The 22,572-nt window shown below is 34.5% G+C and overlaps 1 protein-coding gene across 1 annotated transcript; it reads left to right on the forward strand.

Moving 5' to 3' along the window:
* Positions 1-2,777: 2,777 nt before the first annotated feature.
* LOC107991763 (uncharacterized) lies at positions 2,778-3,170 on the forward strand. Its single transcript, XM_017047114.1, has one exon. It carries the CDS (start codon positions 2,778-2,780, stop codon positions 3,168-3,170), a length of 393 nt encoding a protein of 130 aa, XP_016902603.1.
* Positions 3,171-22,572: the final 19,402 nt, after the last annotated feature.

Here is a 22,572-nt window from a genome sequence, read left to right on the forward strand (position 1 = left end):
GCCAGAATCGACATGCTCTTCCTCTTAGCTTCCTTAGCCAAGAGTCTACTTGAAACCCATTGAAATCCTTATCGAAAATAAGCTCATTCTCTAACTTTAGAATCTAAGATACTTCCCTTATCCTTTCTTAAACAAACTCAGGGAACAAGCATCTTTAAATTGACCTAAATTTCCTCTATTTATTAGTTTTCCCCAGTTGAATTTCCCATAACGAAATGATAATTCTAACTGGTAGTGAGAACTAGCCCAACCTCAAAACGCCAAGTGTCTCTATCTAACCCTTATCCTGAACTTTGATAGGGTGGCGAGGTCTAATCAATTGCGGCCTACTGACATCAGAGTCATATCATTGTTTCTTGGTAAAGTAGTTGAGATTTTTCTATCATTCGTCCCCTAACTCTTTTCACGAAGAGACATTTCATTACACACTTATTTTTTATAATACGTGTAATGAATAGAAGTGTCATTGTGCAATATCCCTACCATAGGGCCTTCATCACGTTGGTGGCATACGATTAGGGCCTTACATACCACCTCATAAAGACATTGATTTTTTCATTGAGTTAGAGCCAAGAACTATTGACATATCGGGAGCTCCATCGAGAAAGGCCTCAATTGAACTAAATGAGTTGAAGGTTCAGTTGCAGAAATTACTGCACAAAGGTTTTATCTGACCTGGTGTGTCATCTTGAGGAGCAACAGTATTGTTGCTAAGAAGAAAGATGGGTTGATGCACTTGTGTATTGATGATAGAGACCTGAATAAGATGGCAATTAAAAACAGATATCCACTGCCAAAATTGATGATTTGTTTGACTAGCCGAAAGAAGCCATTGTGTTCTCTAAGATTGATTTACACACAAGTTATCATCGATTGAGGATTAGGGACAGTGACATTCCTAAGACTGCCTTCCGTTCTGGATATGGGGATTATAAGTTCCTTGTGATGTCTTTTGGGTTGGCAAATACTCCTACTGTATTCATGGATTGATGAACAGGGTATTTAAGGATTTCCTAAACACTTTAGTAATGTTTTTATTATTGATATCTTGCTTTACTTCAAGAGAGAGGCTGAGCACGAGGAGCACTTACATAAGTTTTTGGAGACTTTTTTAGCCAATAAGTTGTACACCAAGTTTTCAAAGTGTGAGTTCTGGTTGAAGCAAGTGTCTTTTCTTGGCCATGTAGTGTCTAGTGAGGGAGTTTATGTGGACCTAGAAAAAATTGAGGCTGTTACTAGTTGACCTTACTGTTTCACAATCAATGAAGTTCATAGTTTTTAAGGTTCAGCAGGTTATTACAAAAGACTCGTGGAAGGCTTCTCTTGTATAGCTAGTTGGTGAGGTTTTGATTTAATCTTATGGATTTGGTGTGTGTTCTACTTTATATATATATTCTTTACGTGGCGAGTCATGGTTATTGCATATGAGATGCTCATTATGTCTTTGGTTCTCGTGAACAAATAAATCCTCATTGAGTATAAGTTTTTCGATTACTTGCCTAAGTATAAGGCAAATAATAGGTTTCTTGGGTAATCTGAGGTCAAAGATAGGGAGCTGATATCGAATATTAGTTATAGGACTTACTCTTTCATCTAGCGATATAGAATATTTATACATTACAAAGTAAATGTGTATCTAAGTATTGAATCTACTATCTACACTAAAGAATCTGTAAAAGGCGGTAAGAATGATGGTGAGATGGAGCGAACTAACGTTTATTAAGGAAGCGTGAAGGAATATCTCTGGGTTGTTAAGTGGTTAAGCTATACGACAACCTTGATGCGATAGAGACCAGTCAACTGGCTTCTGATTAAGCCGAGCACCTCTCAGTGCCTTAAATGCAACACTTACTCACCTCTCGAGATATAAATGACTAAGCTTGGCTAAGCGACATCTATCTAGAAGTGTTTACTTGCAAAACTTATAGTACTTCTCTTTTAAGGGTGACAACCTCTTGGCGCCAAGTACCTACACACATTCTTTTTTCGAGACATAAGTGATGGAAGTTATCTCATCAAGGTGGAGTTTATCTCCACGATCCTCCTTGTGCGTGTTAGTCATGTCCTTGCTACTTACTCTCTCGAGTAGTTGGCAACAAGCGGTGGCTATACGATGGAATATACCCCAACTAACGTGATAGATCTTATAAGTTAGACTACTTATCAAGAACTTATCACTAACCTAAACTACCTATAACACTTTGACAGATGAAAAGTAGGAAAGTGGTGGATTGAAAGTGGATAAACACGTAATGTATAAAAGAATGTAGGCCTTAGGCCACTATACAATATGAACAGTATACATTACAATGAAATATACAAGTGGGAAGTAAAGAAGATGAGAAATAGTACAAGTTAGGGGAAAGGGGAATGGTTGAGTCTTCTTTAATCTCTCTCTAAGCTCTCGTTTACAAACTAATCGAAGAAGAAGAATAAAGTTTTTACATACGACAAAAAGGCTAGTCCTTTCCCCATTTCTATAAGTTTTGGCCCATTCAGGCACACATTGCTTGGTAGAGATGGATTTCTTTTAAAGCCAACATTCAACGGGAACTTTTATTCTTCTGATCATGTCAGCGTCGATTGTAGCCTTTGTCAAGTCACATCAACTCCAACTACCATTCTTGTCTTCTAGTGAGCTTTCCTCGTGAAATGACGTCGTTCCTCGCCTAGAGATATTTTTCTACATAAGGTTCCTTCCGCATAAACTTTGCGATTCATTATGTCTACTTTTGTCTAAAATACTGCGGTAAAACACTGAAAACAAGTTAAAACAGATGTGGAGACTTATGCAAGTTGTATTCTTTAATATTTATGATTTTGCACTAGAATCTACACTTTGTGACACATTTATCACTAGTCCATTGACTCAATTGACCAAGAAAGAGACTCCCGTTGTTTCGAGCCAAGTATGTGAGAGTAGTTTCAAGGATCTTGAGCAGAAGCTTGTTACTGCACCAGTCTTTATAATACCAAATAGATCTAGAAGTTTTGTGATTTACGGTGTTGCCTCTAAGAAGAGACTGGGTTGTGTCTTGATGCACGAAGTTAATGTGGTTGCTTATGCCTTTCGTCAATTGAAGAGTCGGGAGAAGAACTACCATTCACATAATTTAGAGTTGGCAGCAGTGGTTTTTGCACTAAGATTAAAGGCACTATTTGTATGGTGAGAAGATATAGATCTTTACTAACCATAAGAGCTTGAAATACTTCTTCACTTAAAAGGTGATGAACATGAGATAGTGAAGGTAGCTTGCTTAGTTAAGGACTATGTCTGTGAGATCTAGTATTACCTATATAAGGCAAATATGGTAGTTGATGCTCTTAGTTGGAATGTATCACATTCAGCAGCACATATTAGTAGACAAACTCTATTGCACTGAGACTTTCGAAGAGCTAAGATTGCAATTTCAATAAGGGAAGTCGCCTCACAGTTGATACAGTTGTTAGTGTAACCGACTTTGAGGTAGAGAATTATTATTGCATAGTGTCATGATCCTTATTTTGTTGAGAAGTTGTCTAGCAGAAACAGGGCAAGCTAATGAGTTCTCCAAATCCGTTGGTGATAGGCTTTTCATTGAGAGGTGATTGTGTGTGCTAGTTGACAGTGCAATTAAGACAAATTTGTTGACTGAACTCATAGTTCCCCATTTTCTATGCATCCAGGTAGTATAAAGATGTATCAAGACTTGAAACAAGTTTATTGGTGGCGTAATATGAAGAAAGAAGTGGAAAATCTTATTAGTAAATGTTTGGTGTACCAATAGATGAAAGCACCAAGAAAAAGCTCACAGGTTGTTGCAACCTTTGAATGTGCAAGAGTGGAGGTGGGAGAATGTGTTTATGGACTTTATTACAGGACTGCCTAGGATCCTAACATACAGTGATATAGGTTGTTGTCAACCGATAACCTGTATGAAAATATCAAGAACCTATAGTTGAAAATATTTTAGTCTTCAGAGAAATGGAATGGATAAAAACTAAAAAAGGGTAGAAAGTGAGAAAATTAAACCCCCATAGAGAATATTGGGAGGCAAAATGCTAGGTCCAAAAATAGATAATTGTACGACAAGATAGGTCTAGAAATAAGGAGTAGGGAGGAAACATTTACTATTTACCTATTTTGTTAATATATATATAATGGAAAAGGGCTTTTTTAAAAAAAATATAACAAATCGCAAAAATATTTACACCATATAGAATAATTTAGAGAAAGGAAAAAAAAAACCCACAACATGAAATAACAAAAATACTGCCGTAATTAATCGGTCATACATGGATGGAAAATGATTTTATATCCAGTTTAAGCGATCTTGTACCTAGTCTAAACGATCTGGTTGTAAGGCTCAGATCCAAAAGTAAGTTCTTTTGAGAAGAAACCTTCGAGAAAGGAATGATTATTCTAAATAAAAATGAATGAATATTCTAAAGTGTTACATTTCAAGGAAAGACGACGTAGAGAGAAGTACATGTGTCTCGAACTGGTTGCTGCAACGCAGGCGTTTTGAGGAAGAGTTAGCTAGGCGTTTTGCATAGCAACAAGACATGAAGTTTGGCGAGAATGAGTGGTTATTTGTTGTTTGTCGCAAGGAAAAGGTAGGCAAGGAAGAGTTGAGTATTCCAAGAAGAGAAGCCTAGTATTTCTAAGGAAATGACTAATCCAAAGTTGAGCATTTTAAGATGATAAGCTTAGCCTTCCAATGAAAGTGTTTAAATATTATGAGTTAACTGCTGGCAACGTGTCAAGCTTTGGTTGGTTGCATGGCCCAAAGAATAGTAAGTTGTCATGTCCCACCCTAAATGCCACTTCGTGACACCAGATAAGGGTGTGCTACCTAGACACTCATATCATATCCTTTCGCGATGCCTTTGCCTCAAACTGAGACTTTTTTGTTACAGTAGAACACTTACGACTTTGGACCTTTTGCTACATCGCTAGTACTCTTTTCATGTTACAACTTAAACTTAGCTTCTAGGCAATAAGCTCAAAGAAAAAATAATAAAGCAGCAGAATAACATAACTACTTCTCTTTATTAACACAACACTTTTACAATGTCCATGCATTACAAAATCATTCCTTTTCTCGCGAAACATAAACTAAAACTAAATTTTGACTGACTTTTCTTCCTTCACCACCTAACGTTGCTTCTTGAGACGGGGTACTTAAAGGTGTAAGTGCCTTTTCTCATCCATCTCCTGAGTCACTCAACAACTGAAATCAAGGACAGTCTTTTGGGGCTTTCTTTTCGTGGTTCAGTTTCTTCACACTCATCATCTTTAGTCTTTTGGGCTAGCACTCGCCTTCCTTCTGAATCGAGCCTTGGGCATTAAGGAGTGATTCACTTACCAACCGACTCCTTAAATGAGAGAGAAGATGAGATGACTTGCACATTGCACAAGTCTACACAACCACCCTCTTTCTTCTCATTTACTTGGCTTAAACGCCTAAGAACATGGGAAGTAAGAAACTTAAAGCGTAAGTGAAAGACTAGTAAGGGATAAGTTTAGGAAACACCTTTTCGGGGGATAGGTATTAGGAATATTAATGCCAAAACTGATATATATATATGTATAAACTCATCAAATCATAATCACTCGCCTTTGTCACATCAAACACAGCCACGACAATTACAAGAATTCCCACATGATTTATATCATCAGACAATCACTACTCATCACCAAAACTTAGGATTCTCCCCTGACTTGGACCTAAGACACATCTCAACCAGTGTCTCGCAAGTTACCTGGGATTTTCACCAACGTCTTCCAAATCATTTCTCGCCTCATCACCCTTGGATTGTCCCCTAGCCTAGACTTGCTAAAGATGTCAACCAGTGTCTCATAAGTTTCCTAGGATATCCACCATCGTTTCATAAATCATTTCTTGCCTCATTGACTTGAGATTCTCCCCTTGCCTGGACTTGGGACACATCTTAACCAACGCCTCACGAGTTTCCTAGGATATCCACCAACATTTCTTGACTCGTCAGCCTTGGATTCTCTCCTCATTTGGACCTCAGACACAGCTCAACCAGCGTCTCGCAAGTTAGGTGAGATATCCACAAACATTTCTAGCCTCATTAGCTTGGGATTCTCCCTCTGCTTGGACCTGCGACACATCTCAACCAGCGTCTCATGAGTTTCCTTGGATTTCCAATAACATTTATCGCGATTGAACTCATTACGAACAATACACTATCGATATAACAACAAACGTTAGTTTAACAATGCAAAGTGGTATATCAACACAATACCATTCAGTTTCACTTGATTATGAAAGGATACAACAACATAAATACTCAAAATATAGATCTTACGGATTTAAGGAACATAATGTAACTCTTCAACATATTCAATGAAAATCATTCATGGAGGTATTCATTTATCATATGAAATCCATTCAGCTAAATGCAGTTTTAGGTGTGAGAATCAATCACAAACATTCCTTTGATTAAAAGGATCATTCACAAATCAATATACATTTATAAGGATCACATACAAAGAATCGTTTGTTTAAAAGGATCATTCATAAACAAATACGCATTTATAAGGATCACTTACAAACACTTGAGACTCCACTCTTTTCTTTTTCTGCTTCTAGCTTCCTCGTTTTCCTAGTGGCCCTCTCCAAACAGTCGTTCAACTCTCGGAACTCCATTTTGATAGATTATTGAAATGGTAGCAACTCATGTCCCTTTTTCTTTTAGCCTTTGGTTCTATGTATGGCGACTTTTCACATCCATAGGTCATTTCCACGATTTACATGTGCCACCCTTCCATTTCTTTATGCTATGCAACCAATCCAAACTCGACACGTAAATTCAGCATCAATTATTAAACGCCAACCTTATCTCCTTGGAAAGTTAAACTTCTCATCGTCAGAGTCGCTTCTTTGGAAGCCACGGAACATTAAGTTCACTTCAACAACTTGTCTAACCACCTATTCAAACGTCCATTTTCTCAATAGAACGTCTATCTTAACGCAACAATACTTGGATGTAGGCATTTCTTCCAGCATCACTACACCAACACCTAATTCTTGTCATTAACATGTGCTTCTTCCTCGCCAACTAATCCTCATCGCGACGCTCACTTCAACGGGATAACACTTGGGCTTCCACGCTTCTTTTCGCATCCTCCTTTCTCTCACGCATTTTTTCCTGCAAGACGCCTTTTTTTTACACTTAGCCAAAAATCACCTTTCTCGATTGGATTCTTCTTCAACAAGACTCCCTTTTGTATTAGGGCTTCAAATAACTTGACTCGGATAAAGTTGTCAGTCGAAACTGGCAGGTAAAGAGAAGAACTAGATAAAAAGGATTAGTATAAATAAGGTTGAAAGGATCGAAGAAAGTATTGCCATTCTGAGAAGTTACCAAAAAAGTAGAAGTGTTGAGTTTTTTCGAAGGAAGTTAGGCAAAAAGAAAAGTGAAGTTAGGCATTCTGAGAAGAAAGGAATCAAGTGTTTTCACCATAATTGTTCTGTGATTAATCTTCTTAAAAAAAATGTATTTGAAAGTGTTCCTTCGAGTTTGTAGTTATGCATAACAAGTCTTGTATACCTATATATTGTTGTTTTGTTGTTGATGTTGTAATTTAAAAAGAGAAAACTATGGAGTTATATATGATGACTGGATTGATTATGTGCGAGTAAACCATTAGCCTTACTCCTATCAAGTGAGCAAATATTATGTGGTGTGCACATAATGTGTAAAGGCATCGTGTGGACGACCTATGCAATGAGAAATGAATTAGGGAAAATCTCAGGTGTTGTGGATGGAGTGAACATCATAGTACAATAAACATAGGGTGCTGGCGAGAGTGAATCCCAGTAATCCTGGCGTATCGAACGATTCATATCCTCGGTGAAAAGGAATAAAAAGAAGCTAATATGTAATTTATGTGATTTATGAAATGAAGTGTTGTGAGCTTGTGTTTATGAAATGAAAATGAGTTTTTGTGATTGTATTATATTCTCTAAAAGGTATTTCTAAACTCTCACTCACTAAGTCTTCAGCTTAAATTTTAATTCTCCCTTTCCCATGTAACCAGGGGTTAAGGCAAAGTGAAGAAGGATAAGATGTGATGCGACGCGAGAAAACTGACAAGTTTTCATTTTCAGTTACTATGTCTGAGTTTTGAGGAAGCTAAGTTCTCGTATTAAGAAGCCAAGCGATCAGACTAAATGAGTAAAGTGGAGAAGCTGGACCCAACATTCTAAAGTTTTTTGTCATAGTTAAGTACTTAAGGATATATTCTTTAGGATTGTAGAACACATGGTTAAAACATAATAAAGTGAGAAATGGTATTGTTGTATTCTACTGCATTGTATTATGCTTATCGCCTAGAGCTTAAAATTTTAAGTGTTTAAGACTCATCAAAGCCAAGAACAAGTGAGATAAGATGTTAAGTTATTATTTATTTTTTTCGTCGTGTTATGTTGAAAAGTCTCTTCAATTCTAAGTTTGAGATTTCTGTTAGGACTTGTTTAAGAAGTTGTTCCACTTACTAGGCATTCAGCATTTATTACGCGGTGTGATATACATTAGTGTCTAAGCGACATGCCTTTACTAGGTCGCCTAAAGTGACTTTTAAGGCAAGGCGTGACAATTGTACCATTGTACCAACTCTAAACGATCGTGTACCCTTGAACTTAATATGAACGATCTTGTACCAAATTTAAACGATCTTTTACCAAATCTAAGCGATTTTGTACCAAATATAAACAATCATGTTGTTCACACAAGATTTTCAGAGAAATTTGGTTCGTGGAGTTGAACTTGTGTTGATGTTGTATTTATGTTGATTTGATGCGATGTGGTTCGATCTCTAGAATTTGATCCTCTGATTCTCTCTCCACTGGATGCTTACACTTGATTTGAGGAAGTAGAGCACGTGATGTTTTTCAAGTTGGAGTCTTGGAAGAAAGCTTGTATCTTCAAAAGAGCTTCAATCTTCAAGGGTGGTCGACTTTAGGAGTTAACGAGTCTTCTAACTATTGGAAGAATTCTCTCTAGACCTTCTGGAGTTAAAAATTTCTCTCCCCGCAAATGAATACAACTCTTCTATTAATAGAGTTCCCTGGTGGGCTTTTATGTACTTAGGCGTGGTTTGGTCCATGGATCATACCCATGGACTTAGTCACATGGATTTGGGTCATATTTAATTTTAGGCTAAAGGTTGGAATATGGCCAATCCTTAATTTAAAAAAAGTTTAAGGTTTTATCCTCGACTTACTTTGATTTGAGGATAAAAATTTGATAATTTCTTTTTTTTTATATATAAAATTTGGGACAAAGATGAGGTTTCTAGCATACCCTAATTTATCCTTAGATGCACAAGAATTTGGAATGATCAAATTTAATTTTGGGAGACCAAATCTAATTTTGAGATAAATACGAGATCTCAATCTTAGGATAAAGTTAGATTTATGACTCCAATTTAAATTTGAGATAAAAATTGGGACAAAATCAAAATTTTAATTTTAATTTGAGGTAAAATCTATATTTTGAAATATTTAAATATGCTTAATTATCTCAAAAAGTGGAATTCAAGATTTTATTCCAAAATAACATAAGATACATAAATTTTAATTTTATTTAAAAAATTAAAAAAATGTTTAAATATCTCAAAAGTGAAATACGAGATTTCATTCCAAAATAAAATAACATAACATAATTCAATTTGAATTTTATTTTATTATTTAATCATTCCAAATCCTCTTAGAAATTGGACTTGTTAGCCTTATAAATACACTCATACATTGATCATTCTTTCCTCATCAAACAGAATAAAGGTATGAGAGAAAAAACTTCTTTTCTCCATCTCTGTTTTTTTTTTCTTTTCTATTTTTTTCCTTAACTTTTAACTTAATTCTTTTTTTTTTTTTCAGGTTTAGTAGCTATTAATTTGTTGCACCAACTTGAAGCTCTATTAAAGGTTAATGCTCTTTTCTTTTAACAAGGCTTTGAAGGTCCCATTCAAGTATATATGAGGTTAGAATCTCCTTGATGTCCTGCTTCTTTGACTGTCAGCTTCTAGGTTTATTCATGATAGACGACGCAACTCTATCATGATGCTTTGTTCCTTCTTGGGGTTTATTCATGATAGATGATGCAACTCTATCATGACGCCCTGCTCCTTCTTGGGGTTTGTTCATAACAAACGATGCAACTCTATCCTGACGCCCTACTCCTTCTTGGGGGTAAGTTCATGATAGACGATGCAACTCTATCATAACACCGTACTGCTTCGTCAGTGTATGTGGCTTGTTCTCGATAGACGATGCAACTCTATCATGACGCCCTACTGCTTCTTGAGGTTTGTTCATGATAGACGATGCAACTCTATCATGACTCCTAACTGCTTCTTGGGGTTTATTCGTGATAGACGATGCAACTCTATCATCATGCCCTACTACTTCATCAACGACTGGGGTTTGTTCATGATAGACGATGCAACTCTATCATGAGGCCCTACTACTTCGTCAATCACTGGAGTTTGTTCATGATAATAGATGCAACTTTATCATGACGTCCTACTACTTCGTCAACATCTAGGATTTATTCATGATAGATGATGCAACTCTATCATGACGCCCTACTGCATCTACCTTGCTTTCATATATTCTTTGCTCCAAGATCATGTCATCAACAATAACTTGCTTCTAGTGATCTTCATTTGCAAAACGATGGTTTACTTCACATAATGATGCTTGTCCGCAGTTCGACACCTCATAGAACTTTTTGATAAAAATCAACCAAGAGATGATGGACTCGACTGTGCCACATTAAAGATGAAAATCGACTACGCTGCATTGAAGATGATCATCATGTGTGCTGCATTAAAAAGGATGATCGTCTGTGCCGCATTGAAGATGTGACCATCTACGCCGCACTGAAGATGATGATCGCCTGGACTGCGCCACATTAAAGATGAAGATGATGACCGCCTTTGTTGTGTTGTATTAAAGATGAAGATGATAATCATCTCTACTATATCACAATGAAGATGACAATGACGACCACATTTAAGATGAAGATGTTTATCGTTTCTGTTGCGCCCGTATTGAAGATAGAAATGATGATCCATGGAGATGATGATCGTTTCTACTACACCGCATTAAAGATGAAGATGATGATCGCGTGTACTGCACTGAAGATGATGATCGCCTGCACTGTATTGTAGTTGATGATTGCTTGCGCCACATGAAGATGAAGATTTTGATCGCCTCAGCTGCAACACATGTGAGAAAATGAAGATGATGCTCTTCTTGGCTGCAACGTATTTAAAACGATGCTCTTCTCAGCTGCAAGATATTTGAGATGACATCCTTCTGGCTGCAACATATTTGAGACGACGACATTCTCGGCTGCAATATACATGAGATGACGATATTCTCGACTGCAACATATTTGAGATGACGACACTCTCGACAGCAATATATATGAGATGACATTCTCGGCTACAACATATTTGAGACGACGATCTTCTCTGCTGCAATAAACTTGAGACGATGACATTCTCGACTGTAACATATTTGAGATGACCATATTCTCAACTGCAGCATATTTGAGACGACGACCTTCTCGATTGCAACATATTCGAGACAACGACATTCTCGGCTGCAACATATTTGAGATAATGACACTATCGGCTGCAACATGTTTGAGACGATGGCCTTCTCAGATGAAACATATTTGAGACGACGACATTCTCAACTGCAATATACTTGAGACGACGATATTCTCGGCTGCAATATACTTGAGACGACGACCTTCTCGATTACAATATATTTTAAACGGCGATTTCATGATTTCGCTCCTAAAAAACTTTCATTAGGAAATTTATTTTCCTCTCCATCTCTGCCATGGTTGCCTCAGTTGTCACATCTCCCATCATGACAGACACTATTTCAAGGTGTGATTCTTTGTCTAATAGATTAGAAGCAGACATAGAGTTGTTGAACAAAGAATTCTCTCTGATGGTGATCCCACATTTAGGAGATTCTATCAGTTGTTTCAAACTTTTCTTCTTAAGGATAGAATCTTGTTCTTGTTCTTACATGCTTCTCTTTAAGTGACTTTGGGTGACAAGTCTAGTGTAAGAGTCACTTGTAGCAAAAGATTTGGATGCAGCCTTCTTTGATGCCATTGATTTTCTTGTAGACTTAGATGACGAGAGAGAGATGAGAGATATAGATGTCCCACTAGACGTGCCAATTTGTTCACACAAGATTTCTAGAGAAATTGGGTTTGTGGAGTTGAACTTGTGTTGATGTTGTATTTATGTTGATTTGATGCGATGTGGTTTGATCTCTATAATTCGATCCTCTGATTCTCTCTCGATTGGATGCTTACACTTGATTTGAGGAAGCGAAGTACGTGATGTTTTTAAAGTTGGAGTCTTGGAAGAAAGCTTGTATCTTCAAAGGAACTTCAATCTTCGATGGTGGTCGACTTCAGGAGTTACGGAGTCTTCTAACTCTTAGGAGAATTCTCTCTAGACCTTCTAGAGTCAAAACTTTCTCTCCCCACAAATGAAGATAGCTCTTCTATTTAGAGAGTTCTGTGGTAGGCTTTTATGGACTGGGGCCTGATCTGGTCCATGGATCATACCCATGGACTCAATCACATTGATTTGAGACATTTAATTTTGGGCTAAATTAAGCTTATTTTTTGGTTCAACTGAATTTTAGCCTAAGTAAAGAATATCTAATTGAACCAAAATAATTAATTTGATCCAATTGTCATAATAAAGACATGTGACATAATTAGAATTGTCTAATTTGTCTTTAAATTTAATTTGAAACACATGTCAATTTTTAGTTAATCAAAAATATAATTATTTTAGTAAATGACTTGGCAATTTGTAATTGGTTCCAAAATTTCTTATTCAACACATGTACCTTTGTACCAGTCTCGATGAACTTGTATCCTTGTATCCAGCCTAAACGATCTTTATCCTTGTACCTAGTCTAATCTATCTTGTACTAAATCTAAACGATCTTCTACACATTCTAAATGATCTTATACCAAATCTAAACCATCTTAGTGATACTGGTCTATCTCTATCTATTTGAAATAGACACCTAATCATTTAAATATTGGTACACGATCGTTTAGGTCTTGTACCAAGAAGAAAAAGAAAATGAGAGATGAAGAAGGAAGAAATTCTAAAAAAGAAAATGAAAAAATCATAAACAAGAAGAGGTGGGAATATGAAAAATGAGAAATAATAATATGAAGAAATTAGAAATATTAAAGATGAGAAGAATAAATTGGAAAAACGAAGAAAAAGAAGTGAACGGAAGAATGGTCTCGCAATATTTAAAACAAACAAATGAAAGATCTGCAATTTATGAAAAAAACAATGGTAATCTGGAATTTATGAAGAAAACAATGGTGGCTTCATGGGCTTTAAGTTTTTGTTACACGGACCGTAAATATTTTTGGGTTTTGTTACATTTATGTAGATTATCCTATGGAAAATTCAAATTTACACATTTATGTGTGTGTGTGTTAAAATGGTAAATGATTTTATGTAGAAAAAAATGGTAAAGTTAAGATTTTATTTTAATCAATATAATATCAATTTTTTACTAGAAAAATAAAGTAAAAAAGTATAAATTAAAATATACTTAACACATAAAAGAAATTGTTGCAGCTAATGAATGTTATAATACTAAATAGAGGTATTTGTATTAACGTATTGTGACACTTTTAAACGCTATAAATAATTGTTGCAATCGGCTTTATTGCAACCGTTGTTAAAATTGTTGCAACTGATGTGTTGCTATAGATCTATTTTTAACAAATTGTAACTATGTCATTAATTAATTGCTACAATTGAATATATGTCACAACAATTTAAAAAACATTGTAAAATAACGTGTTCAATATGTACAAATAGCAGTGGATTGCTTTTGTGTTGTTAAAGATTGTTACAATTTTATAAATTTCACAAATTATTAAGCCCTAATTGCATTCGACCTTGCGCAATTAGATTTCATGTGGTATGAGTATCATATGCGATGAGACACCTATGCAATGAAGGTTACGCAAGGAACTATTATGCGTTTTGAGCTTACTTCACTAGGAAGTAGTAATGTCATCCTCGTGTAAGAAAGTATCGTAATTGATTTGATTTTACGACCCAAACTAAATTCAAGATAAGGAAGTGGCAGTAACAAATGACGTTCTGAGATTGGACTACTCTCACCGTTGGACAAAAAAAATATTTCAACATGGGAAACTACATTGGAGGGACTTATAGATAAGTGAAGTCCGGTCATTTTGAAGTTGCTTTTACCCTAAACTTACTTAAGAAAGAATTGAGAGAGTTTTGAGATTTCCAAAGATTCTTCACAAGCTTGAATCAAGCAAGGAGGTGAAAGAAAGAGTTAGAAAGTCCTCAGCTAAAGAGTTAGACGAGGAAGCTCATTGATTCTGAATGGTTCTTCTTAAAATGTTTTAAAATGAAATTATTTCTATTGTGTTTAAATCCTTAAACGTATTTCCATTGAAACTCTAAATTACATGTTTTCTCTTACGCTTTCCAAATGCATGTGATTTATGAATTAATGCGATTTCTCATGAACTAAAAAAATGAAATGATCTTGCATACCTTATGCAATGAAATGTGATTTCCTCACAATTGTTGTGTGTTCTAGTGTGGGATGCCTTATGTAACGCCCCAAAATTTGAGGAATTTAATTTTATTATCTTAAGTGTAATTTTGAGATTTTGGGTGTTATTTAAATGTTGAAGTATTTTACTTTATGGAGATTTGATTCTATTGAATATTTGAAAAATATCAAATTGTTGTTAAGTTGGAATTTATGTTTGTTTTGGTTATTTATGTTTATGTATTATTTGGCTTAAGGAATTAATAATTGTATTATGAAATAATATAGTTATTATTGAAAGATAGTTTGATAAGATAAATATAATTGGTTTGGTTGAGGAGAGAGAGTATGTGATTTTATTTGGGAAAAGATAAAAAGAAGATAAAAAGGGAGATTTTGTGAGTTTTAAATGAAGAGAGAGAGTGTGAAGTTTTTGGGGAAGGAGAAAAAGAGAAAAAAAATTATTTTTATTAAGGCCTTGGGATGTATGAGCCACTATTCATCTTCTTCATTGAGAAAAAGCAAAGGAAACCCTAATTTTTTTTAGAAAAAGAAACCCTAATCGTTGTCGCCACTCCGCCGCCGCCGTCGGCCGCTGCAACCCACACCAAGGCCGCGTCAGCCATTCTCTCCGCCGCATCCTTCCCCGCACCATCGAAGTTTCCGTCAACGTCCACCATCTCCCGTCGTCGAGCTAAGCCGAGCCGTCCGCGTGAACCGAGTGCCATCGGTCGTCCGAATCAGGAACGGAGCCAATCGTCTTTACGCCGTGCTCGCCAACCGTTCACGTAGAGCCCCACCACATCGTCTCGTCGAGAAGCAGCCACCGACGATCAACTAGCCGTCGTCATTGTCGAACGTCAGTCACAAGCGGCGAGAATCACACTCGTGCCCCTTTCTCCGCAAACTTAACCCGACCCGCGCCCCTTCTCCGTAAACTGAACCGACCTGTGCCACCTTCTTTGCAAACTAGACTCGAACCCGCGCTTTCACCCGAGCTTGCACCAGCCATGCCCATAAGCTGCGCGCACATTAGCCGAGCTGTCTGCCTCAGCCGTTCGTAAGCCGTTTCTGCCACCTAGTCGAGCTGTCCAAGTATTTTTTAGCCGCTTAGCCTATTTTTGACCTTTTTACCTGTTTTGGTAAGTTTTGATTGGGTTTTTTGTATGTCCAACCAAGATTAATTTTTGGACCTAAATGATTGAATTTTAGATTAAATTAAATTATTATTTATCCTAACGAACCAGTTAGACCAATTGGAGTTTGGACTGTGGAACCTAGTTAAAGGAAATTGTTTCAACCTTGATCTTGGGTAAGTTACTTGGAATGAATTTTTTGGACTTTAATTTTGTGAAAGTTAGGTTATTAAATTGGTATTTCTAACTATTTAGGACTTCGTTGCTTGGAAAACGTATTTTGCTATTAGATTTCGACTAAGCTAATCTCCAGGTAAGAGATTCTACTACTAGACCTTCAAGTTACATTTAAGAGACCGCATGTATTAATATATGGTTATATATCAATGGTAAATAAGTACATAACTCGAGGTGATTTGAGAAAGAGGCTGATATTGTAATTGCGTCTGCTGGTTGACTTTATGGTTAGCGCTGATAGTATGTCGATGGTATCGCCTACGTCCTAATGACATAGTTTTGTGGTTGAGGATGACATGATATGATATGTTATGGTATGATATGTTATGACATGATTTGTTGTAGTATGACATCTTATGATATGATATGTTATGATGATGATATGTTATGTGCATGCTATGGATAGGGTGTATGTTAGCTTTACCTACTAGAGTCGTACCCACATAAGTGTCCTTCGTGATCACCACTCTTTTGACGACTGTGTAGTCCGATGAGATTACCAGTCTGACATTGACATTGACACAGATATGCTTTGAGAGATCCGACGGGATCGCTCACGCTTATGACTGCGTAGTCATACAAGACTACCAGTCTGACATTGACATTGACATAGACATGATTTGAGTGATTCAACAGGATCACTCACAGCCCGATCGTCTTAGGTGTTCCTTTGGGTTCACTAGAGACCAACTTGATCCTACTGAAGGGATGAAAACCCTTTACAGTGGAAAAATTACAGAAATCAAATTTTAATTGGAACCTTAAAAAATACTAATACATTGGCAAAAATTACAAAAACATTTTTATGGTTAAACATGCTTTGAAGAAAAATACAGAGAAGAAAACTTATGCTTCTTGACGACTCTAAATCTACCAATCACCAATTTGAGCACCACCACTTGGAAACCTTCATATTCTCTGATTGAGATGGTTTGTGGGAACCAAAATTGGAATAAAAGAATTTTTCTTTAGAGAGAATGAGAGAGCAATTCAAACTTTACAGAACTCATCCCTGTGATCTTCGTTACGCAAACAACTCCCTCTTCTTCAGTCGGAAGAAGAGTGAAGTTAGAGAGAATAAATGGGAACGTGGAAAAACCACCCACGTTCCTTATTATTTTAATAAAAAAATATTAAATTAATATATTAAATTAATTAATTAATTAATTAATTATATTAATTAATTAATTAAAATCATATTTAATTAATATTTCATTTAAATCATATTAAAATAAATATCTCTCACATAACCTATAGTTTTAATTTAATTAATTTAATTAAATCAAATTTAATTAAACAAAATTAAACTAAAATATTAATTAATTCTCCAATTAATTAATTTCTAAATTAAATATCTTATATTTAATTTAATCCAAAATTTGAATCATATTCAAATACAAATTTCTCTCATAACCTATACTTTTAATATGTATCACATACACATTAAATTTTAACCTATAGTTTTAATATGAATCTAATTCACATTAAACTAATATTTGAACTCATTCAAATATTTTATTCTCTCGTAATTTAATTTTGAATCATATCCAAAATTAAATTTATATAATAAAGTCTAATTAAAATATAAACTTTATATTATAATGTATCAATATACATTATATTTATTCCAAAAGTAAATTTGAACATTTCAAATTACAACCAATATAAATAAATCTCATTACTCTTTATGAGCTAGGAATGGGACCTAATGGGACCTACAGATCAAAAGCTACAACGATATGAGATTAATTAGCTAAACTCATTAACCACATTAATCAATATTCGTTAACTGTTTGTGCACTCCACTAAAGACTTATAGCTGAACTCTTCTCACTGTAGATATATTTCTGTGTCCACAGATATAGACCAATACCAGTAAGTTAGTCCTTCACAAGTGTTCGTAACACTAGCTGAGTCAGATTACCGTTTTACCCCTAGGTTACTTCTAGTCCTTAAATACCAGTGCTCCTCTAATGAACAACCTGTTTATGGTCCAACCACTAAACAGAAACCCCTCTCGTGCCATAGAGAGGGTAGGGCCCTTTGTTCAAGTCCCGGAGACACCATTTAAGGGAACACTTATCTACTTACCCAAAAGGTGGGAAGGAGTGAATTCCATCTTGTGTGATTATGTTCCCTACTCCCCACTCAGTCTTGTCCCCAAAATGATAAGCATATTGAGTCGGCAATTTGGCCACTCTCACCCATACAAATCAAAGGACAATCCCTTGCAAATAAGAGTTCATAATACACTCGGGATTAAGACTAAGTCACCTAGGTCATCCTCATGAAATAAAAATCCAACTAGTTAACGGAGTTACATCTAGTGATTATTATTTCTTGGTCCAGTCTTATGCAATCTCATTGCATAGGATACCCTCACTCGCATGTCGCATACATGGACGCATTGGATTAATGTGTTTGTATCAAATACAAAGTGAGTCGTATCCATAGTGTTAATAGGATAAGGTACCCAACCTTAACCCTATACTATAGACCCTTTAAGCTGATCTTGAACATTAATCCCCGTATGTCTCTGCATACTATTCTAGACTCATCAAACAGCTTAGAATGTTAGTTTATTGGATTTAGGTTATTAATAAAAAATTAATAATATAATCAATAACACTTATTGAAATTATAATAATAAAACACTTTATTAATGACGGTCAATTAATTATATTTACTATCTACGAGTTTTAGGACATAAAACCCAACACCTACGAAATCACAGATTGCACGTGTTCCGGAACGTGCCAGTTCAGGGGTACCATTCTTTAGTCTCTAATAAGAAGTTAAATTCTTTAATCTCTAATAAGAAGTTAACAGGCACCTAGCGGGACTAGTAGTGGGTTTCTTACTGAGTATTTTTATACTCACTCTTCCCATTTCTATTTTTTTCAGGCATAGACAGACGTAAGAGCAAATGCAAGCTGGCGAATGACTAGAAGTGACCGTGGCGAGCCATAGGGATACATTTGCTTCCGCTTCCGTCATGTGTCGGATTTCAGAGTTGATATTTCCTTCGATTTTATTCTATTTTATTCTATTTCTTTGTTTTTCTTTCCCTTTAAAACTAGTAGGGCCCGAGTTAGGATTTTATTTTTGACTTATTTCTAAATACATTTGTTTATACTTTTAATGAGAAATTTGAGGTTTTGTCTTATTTTTCTATTTTAATTTTACAAATTTTATTTATCTTTTAAATTAATAATGGCTTCGGCTTAGTATAAGGAGTTTGGTCGTTACACCTTATCCTTGCTGTGTGAGATGGGATAAGATGTTCCATTATTGCCATGTGTCTTTTTCATTAATCTTATTGCATCTGAGGGACGACATTGAGTCATTGAATTCATATTGAATATTGTCTTCATACACTCATATACTATCCACGAAGTCGCCTGGCTATGAGAATTCTTTACAACGTCAATAGCACATTTATGAACATTCTTAAACTTCTGAATAATCAATAAAGAACTCTTCTTATAAATAGACGATCTAAGAAACCATTGACAAGAAGCGTCGTTGCAAAAAAGTTCAAGAGAAGTTTCACTGGAGCAACCAATCCTAAACTTAAAATTAGGTCGAATAGAAAACAAATGAAAGCTTTCTTCAAGGCATCTTTGCTGCTAAAAATTGAACATTCTTTTATGTATAAGTCTAAAACACACGAATCCATATCTACTAAGTCAACAATATTAGATGTGCAATTGGAAGTTCTAGATGAAGAACCCGAAATAGAAAATTTGATGAGCAAGATGGGACATGGTTGACAACAACAGAAGCATTATCAGAAGAGGAGTTAGAAATAAGGGACAACAACCACAACACATTTTTATCTTCAGCAATAGTAATGACATTAGGATTGCTGCAACTATCACTATACAATGTAATTCGATAAATTAAATATCTATAAGAGGAAAAAAGATTAGATTGAATTAGATAAACAGGTTCGTTGAAATATGTGTTCAATGGGAGATGCACATCAACCAAATCAAAGTTATGACAATGATTGTTTTCCATCTCATCTACCATGCATGACTCTTAAAAGTTTAGGGTTCATGATAGGAAATTAGTTCAGTCGACAAGATGAAGACATATTGACTATTTTTTAAAAATTCAAATTTCAAAAATAAAATAAGGTCTAATATGAAAACTAATTTCAATTTACTAATCTTTGGGGGTTCACATTCAACCAATTAAGGTTATTTTGAAATAAAATCAAGGGTTGAAATTCTTCCGCTAATAAAAAAACATAATTTTTTTTATTTTGAAATTAGTAAAATTGAATAAAGTTGTTAAAATTTTCAACCAATTGGTTGAGTGACAAGATATTAGGAACAGGTCACGAGAGAGGTTGTTATATCTGTAACACGTCGAAAATAATTACAAACTCATAAATGCATAACACACAGATTAATTATACTAGAGAGACGAAATAATCACATTCTGTGAATTAGGTATTTTGGTATTTTATAAAATACCATGCACGTGCCATAACTGTCATTTGTTAAAAATAAAAGTAAAAACGGTTTTACTAGTTTTCAAAATGACCGGTCCTAAAAACATTGTTATATCCCTTGTTAACCCTTAATCCTGTTAGGAGTTTTACCATCTAAATTTATGGGGGGGAAAAAAAAACCTAATCAAGTCCAATAATCAATCCAAAGAACGATTTTTATGCAATCCAACTTAATCCAAATCAACCAACCAAGACAAAACCTAACGAAAAGTTTAACTTACGAAAATTAACTACTTTTGAAAATCGTTGTTACAAAATTTAGAACTACATAGACATGAATCTGGACATAATTTGTAACTATTTGAGTTTTAGTTGTTTATTTTTAGTTTATGAAAATTGAATCTCCAAATTCCTCTTCCACCTGATCACTATTTTCTACTGATTGTCATCCACTTTTATTATTACTTTTACCCGTGAAGCCAAGTTTTGAAAACCCAAAAAATGTAATTTTTTCTTTCACTATAGTTCTAACTTTTTTTTTTTTTTTCGATTGATATATATATATATATATCTGTTTATTATAGTTGTAGTTCTTTAAAATTAGGCTAAATTATATATAAAAAAAATGTCACTCAACTTGTAGTTTGGGTACAAAATACTCCTCAATTTTCAAAAGTTTCAAATATGTCCTTATTAAAGTTTCAAAAAAAGGTTAAAAAATACACCATCCTTAGTTTTCAATGAAATACATTAAAACTTTGTTTTAAAAACACCCCTAAACTATATTAAAAGTTTCATAAATACACTTAAACTTAAAAAAAAAAGTTTAAAAAAATACTTCCATTAATTCAATTTTCACACCCAAATTCTTAGCACCCATAATAAAACATAAAATTTTAAGTTAAAATCATTGTTTTAAGTTTTGATCAATATGTCAACAATTCTAATGATATTTTTACATTTTCATAGATTTGATATCGATAGAATGGGTGAATCAGTATTTTCATTACTTCATAAAAACATCCACGAATCACAAGAAATGAACATAAAAATGACACTAGTATAAATATTTATTTACTAATTTAATGTTTTTTTTTTTTGAAAAATATCTATAGCAATAAAAAATTCTTTAAAATTAAGATTTTGATAATGTATCCATCAACATCAATGTTTTAAACACCGGTAAAAATCTCGCAAAGTTGCAAAAACATTCTTGTTAAAACATACTAAAACAATAATTAGTAAAATTATAAAAAAAATCTCACAATGATTGATCTAACAGACTATCATTTTGTGTTAATAGTCGAATGCATTTTTTAAATTTATAATTAATTGTACGTTAATTACAAATAATAACTATTCAGATTGGTTGAGTTTGTAATCTATGACTCTGTGTTAATAGTTAAATAAATTTAAAACTTTGGTTTTTAACTTAAAATTTTTATTTGATTTTAGTCGATTAGAAAATTGCTATAAATTTTGAATTAAGAAAGTATTTTTTTTAGCTTTTTAAGTCTAACGGTATTTACGAAACTTTTAAATAGTTTAGAGATATTTTTGAAAATACAGCTTAAAAGGTTTTCCATCTAAAACTAAAACTAAGGGTAATGATATTTTTGAAGCTTTTTAAGAATGAAATGACATTTTTAAATCAAAGTATTTTTTTTACGCAAACCAACCCTTGAGAGAGATTTCTTTTTGTAATTTAACCTTGAAAATATTCACGTAAGATCATCGAATAATTTTATTGAGATTTTTGAAAATGGGAACAAGTGAGAGATTGAAATCTTGAGATGATAAAAAAAGAGAGAGAGAGAGAAAAGATTGGGTGGGACCCACCAACAAATTGGCCAAAAATGAGGGGAAGGAGAGGGTGCGCCGAAAGGAGAATTTGGAGTATATGCATGTGGGCTTGTTGGGTTTTCGCTCTTCACCCTCCGCAAATTAAGGGTATCTTATTCTATTCTACTTCCCAACTTGCCCCACAACCCAAAGTCGATTTATATTTTGTTCTTTTTTCTATTTTTATTATTTTATGTTTTTTTAAGGGTTAATTTTCATAAATGTAATAAAATACAAAAATATTTAGAGTCTATATAACAAAATCGAA

Source organism: Cucumis melo, chromosome 8 (genome assembly GCF_025177605.1).
Source record: "Cucumis melo cultivar AY chromosome 8, USDA_Cmelo_AY_1.0, whole genome shotgun sequence".
Classification (NCBI taxonomy): Eukaryota; Viridiplantae; Streptophyta; class Magnoliopsida; order Cucurbitales; family Cucurbitaceae; genus Cucumis; species Cucumis melo.

Excerpts from the sequence above, each read along its gene's own strand:
- LOC107991763 (XM_017047114.1), top strand. The coding sequence starts at position 2,778 with ATGTGGAGACTTATGCAAGTTGTATTCTTTAATATTTATGATTTTGCA.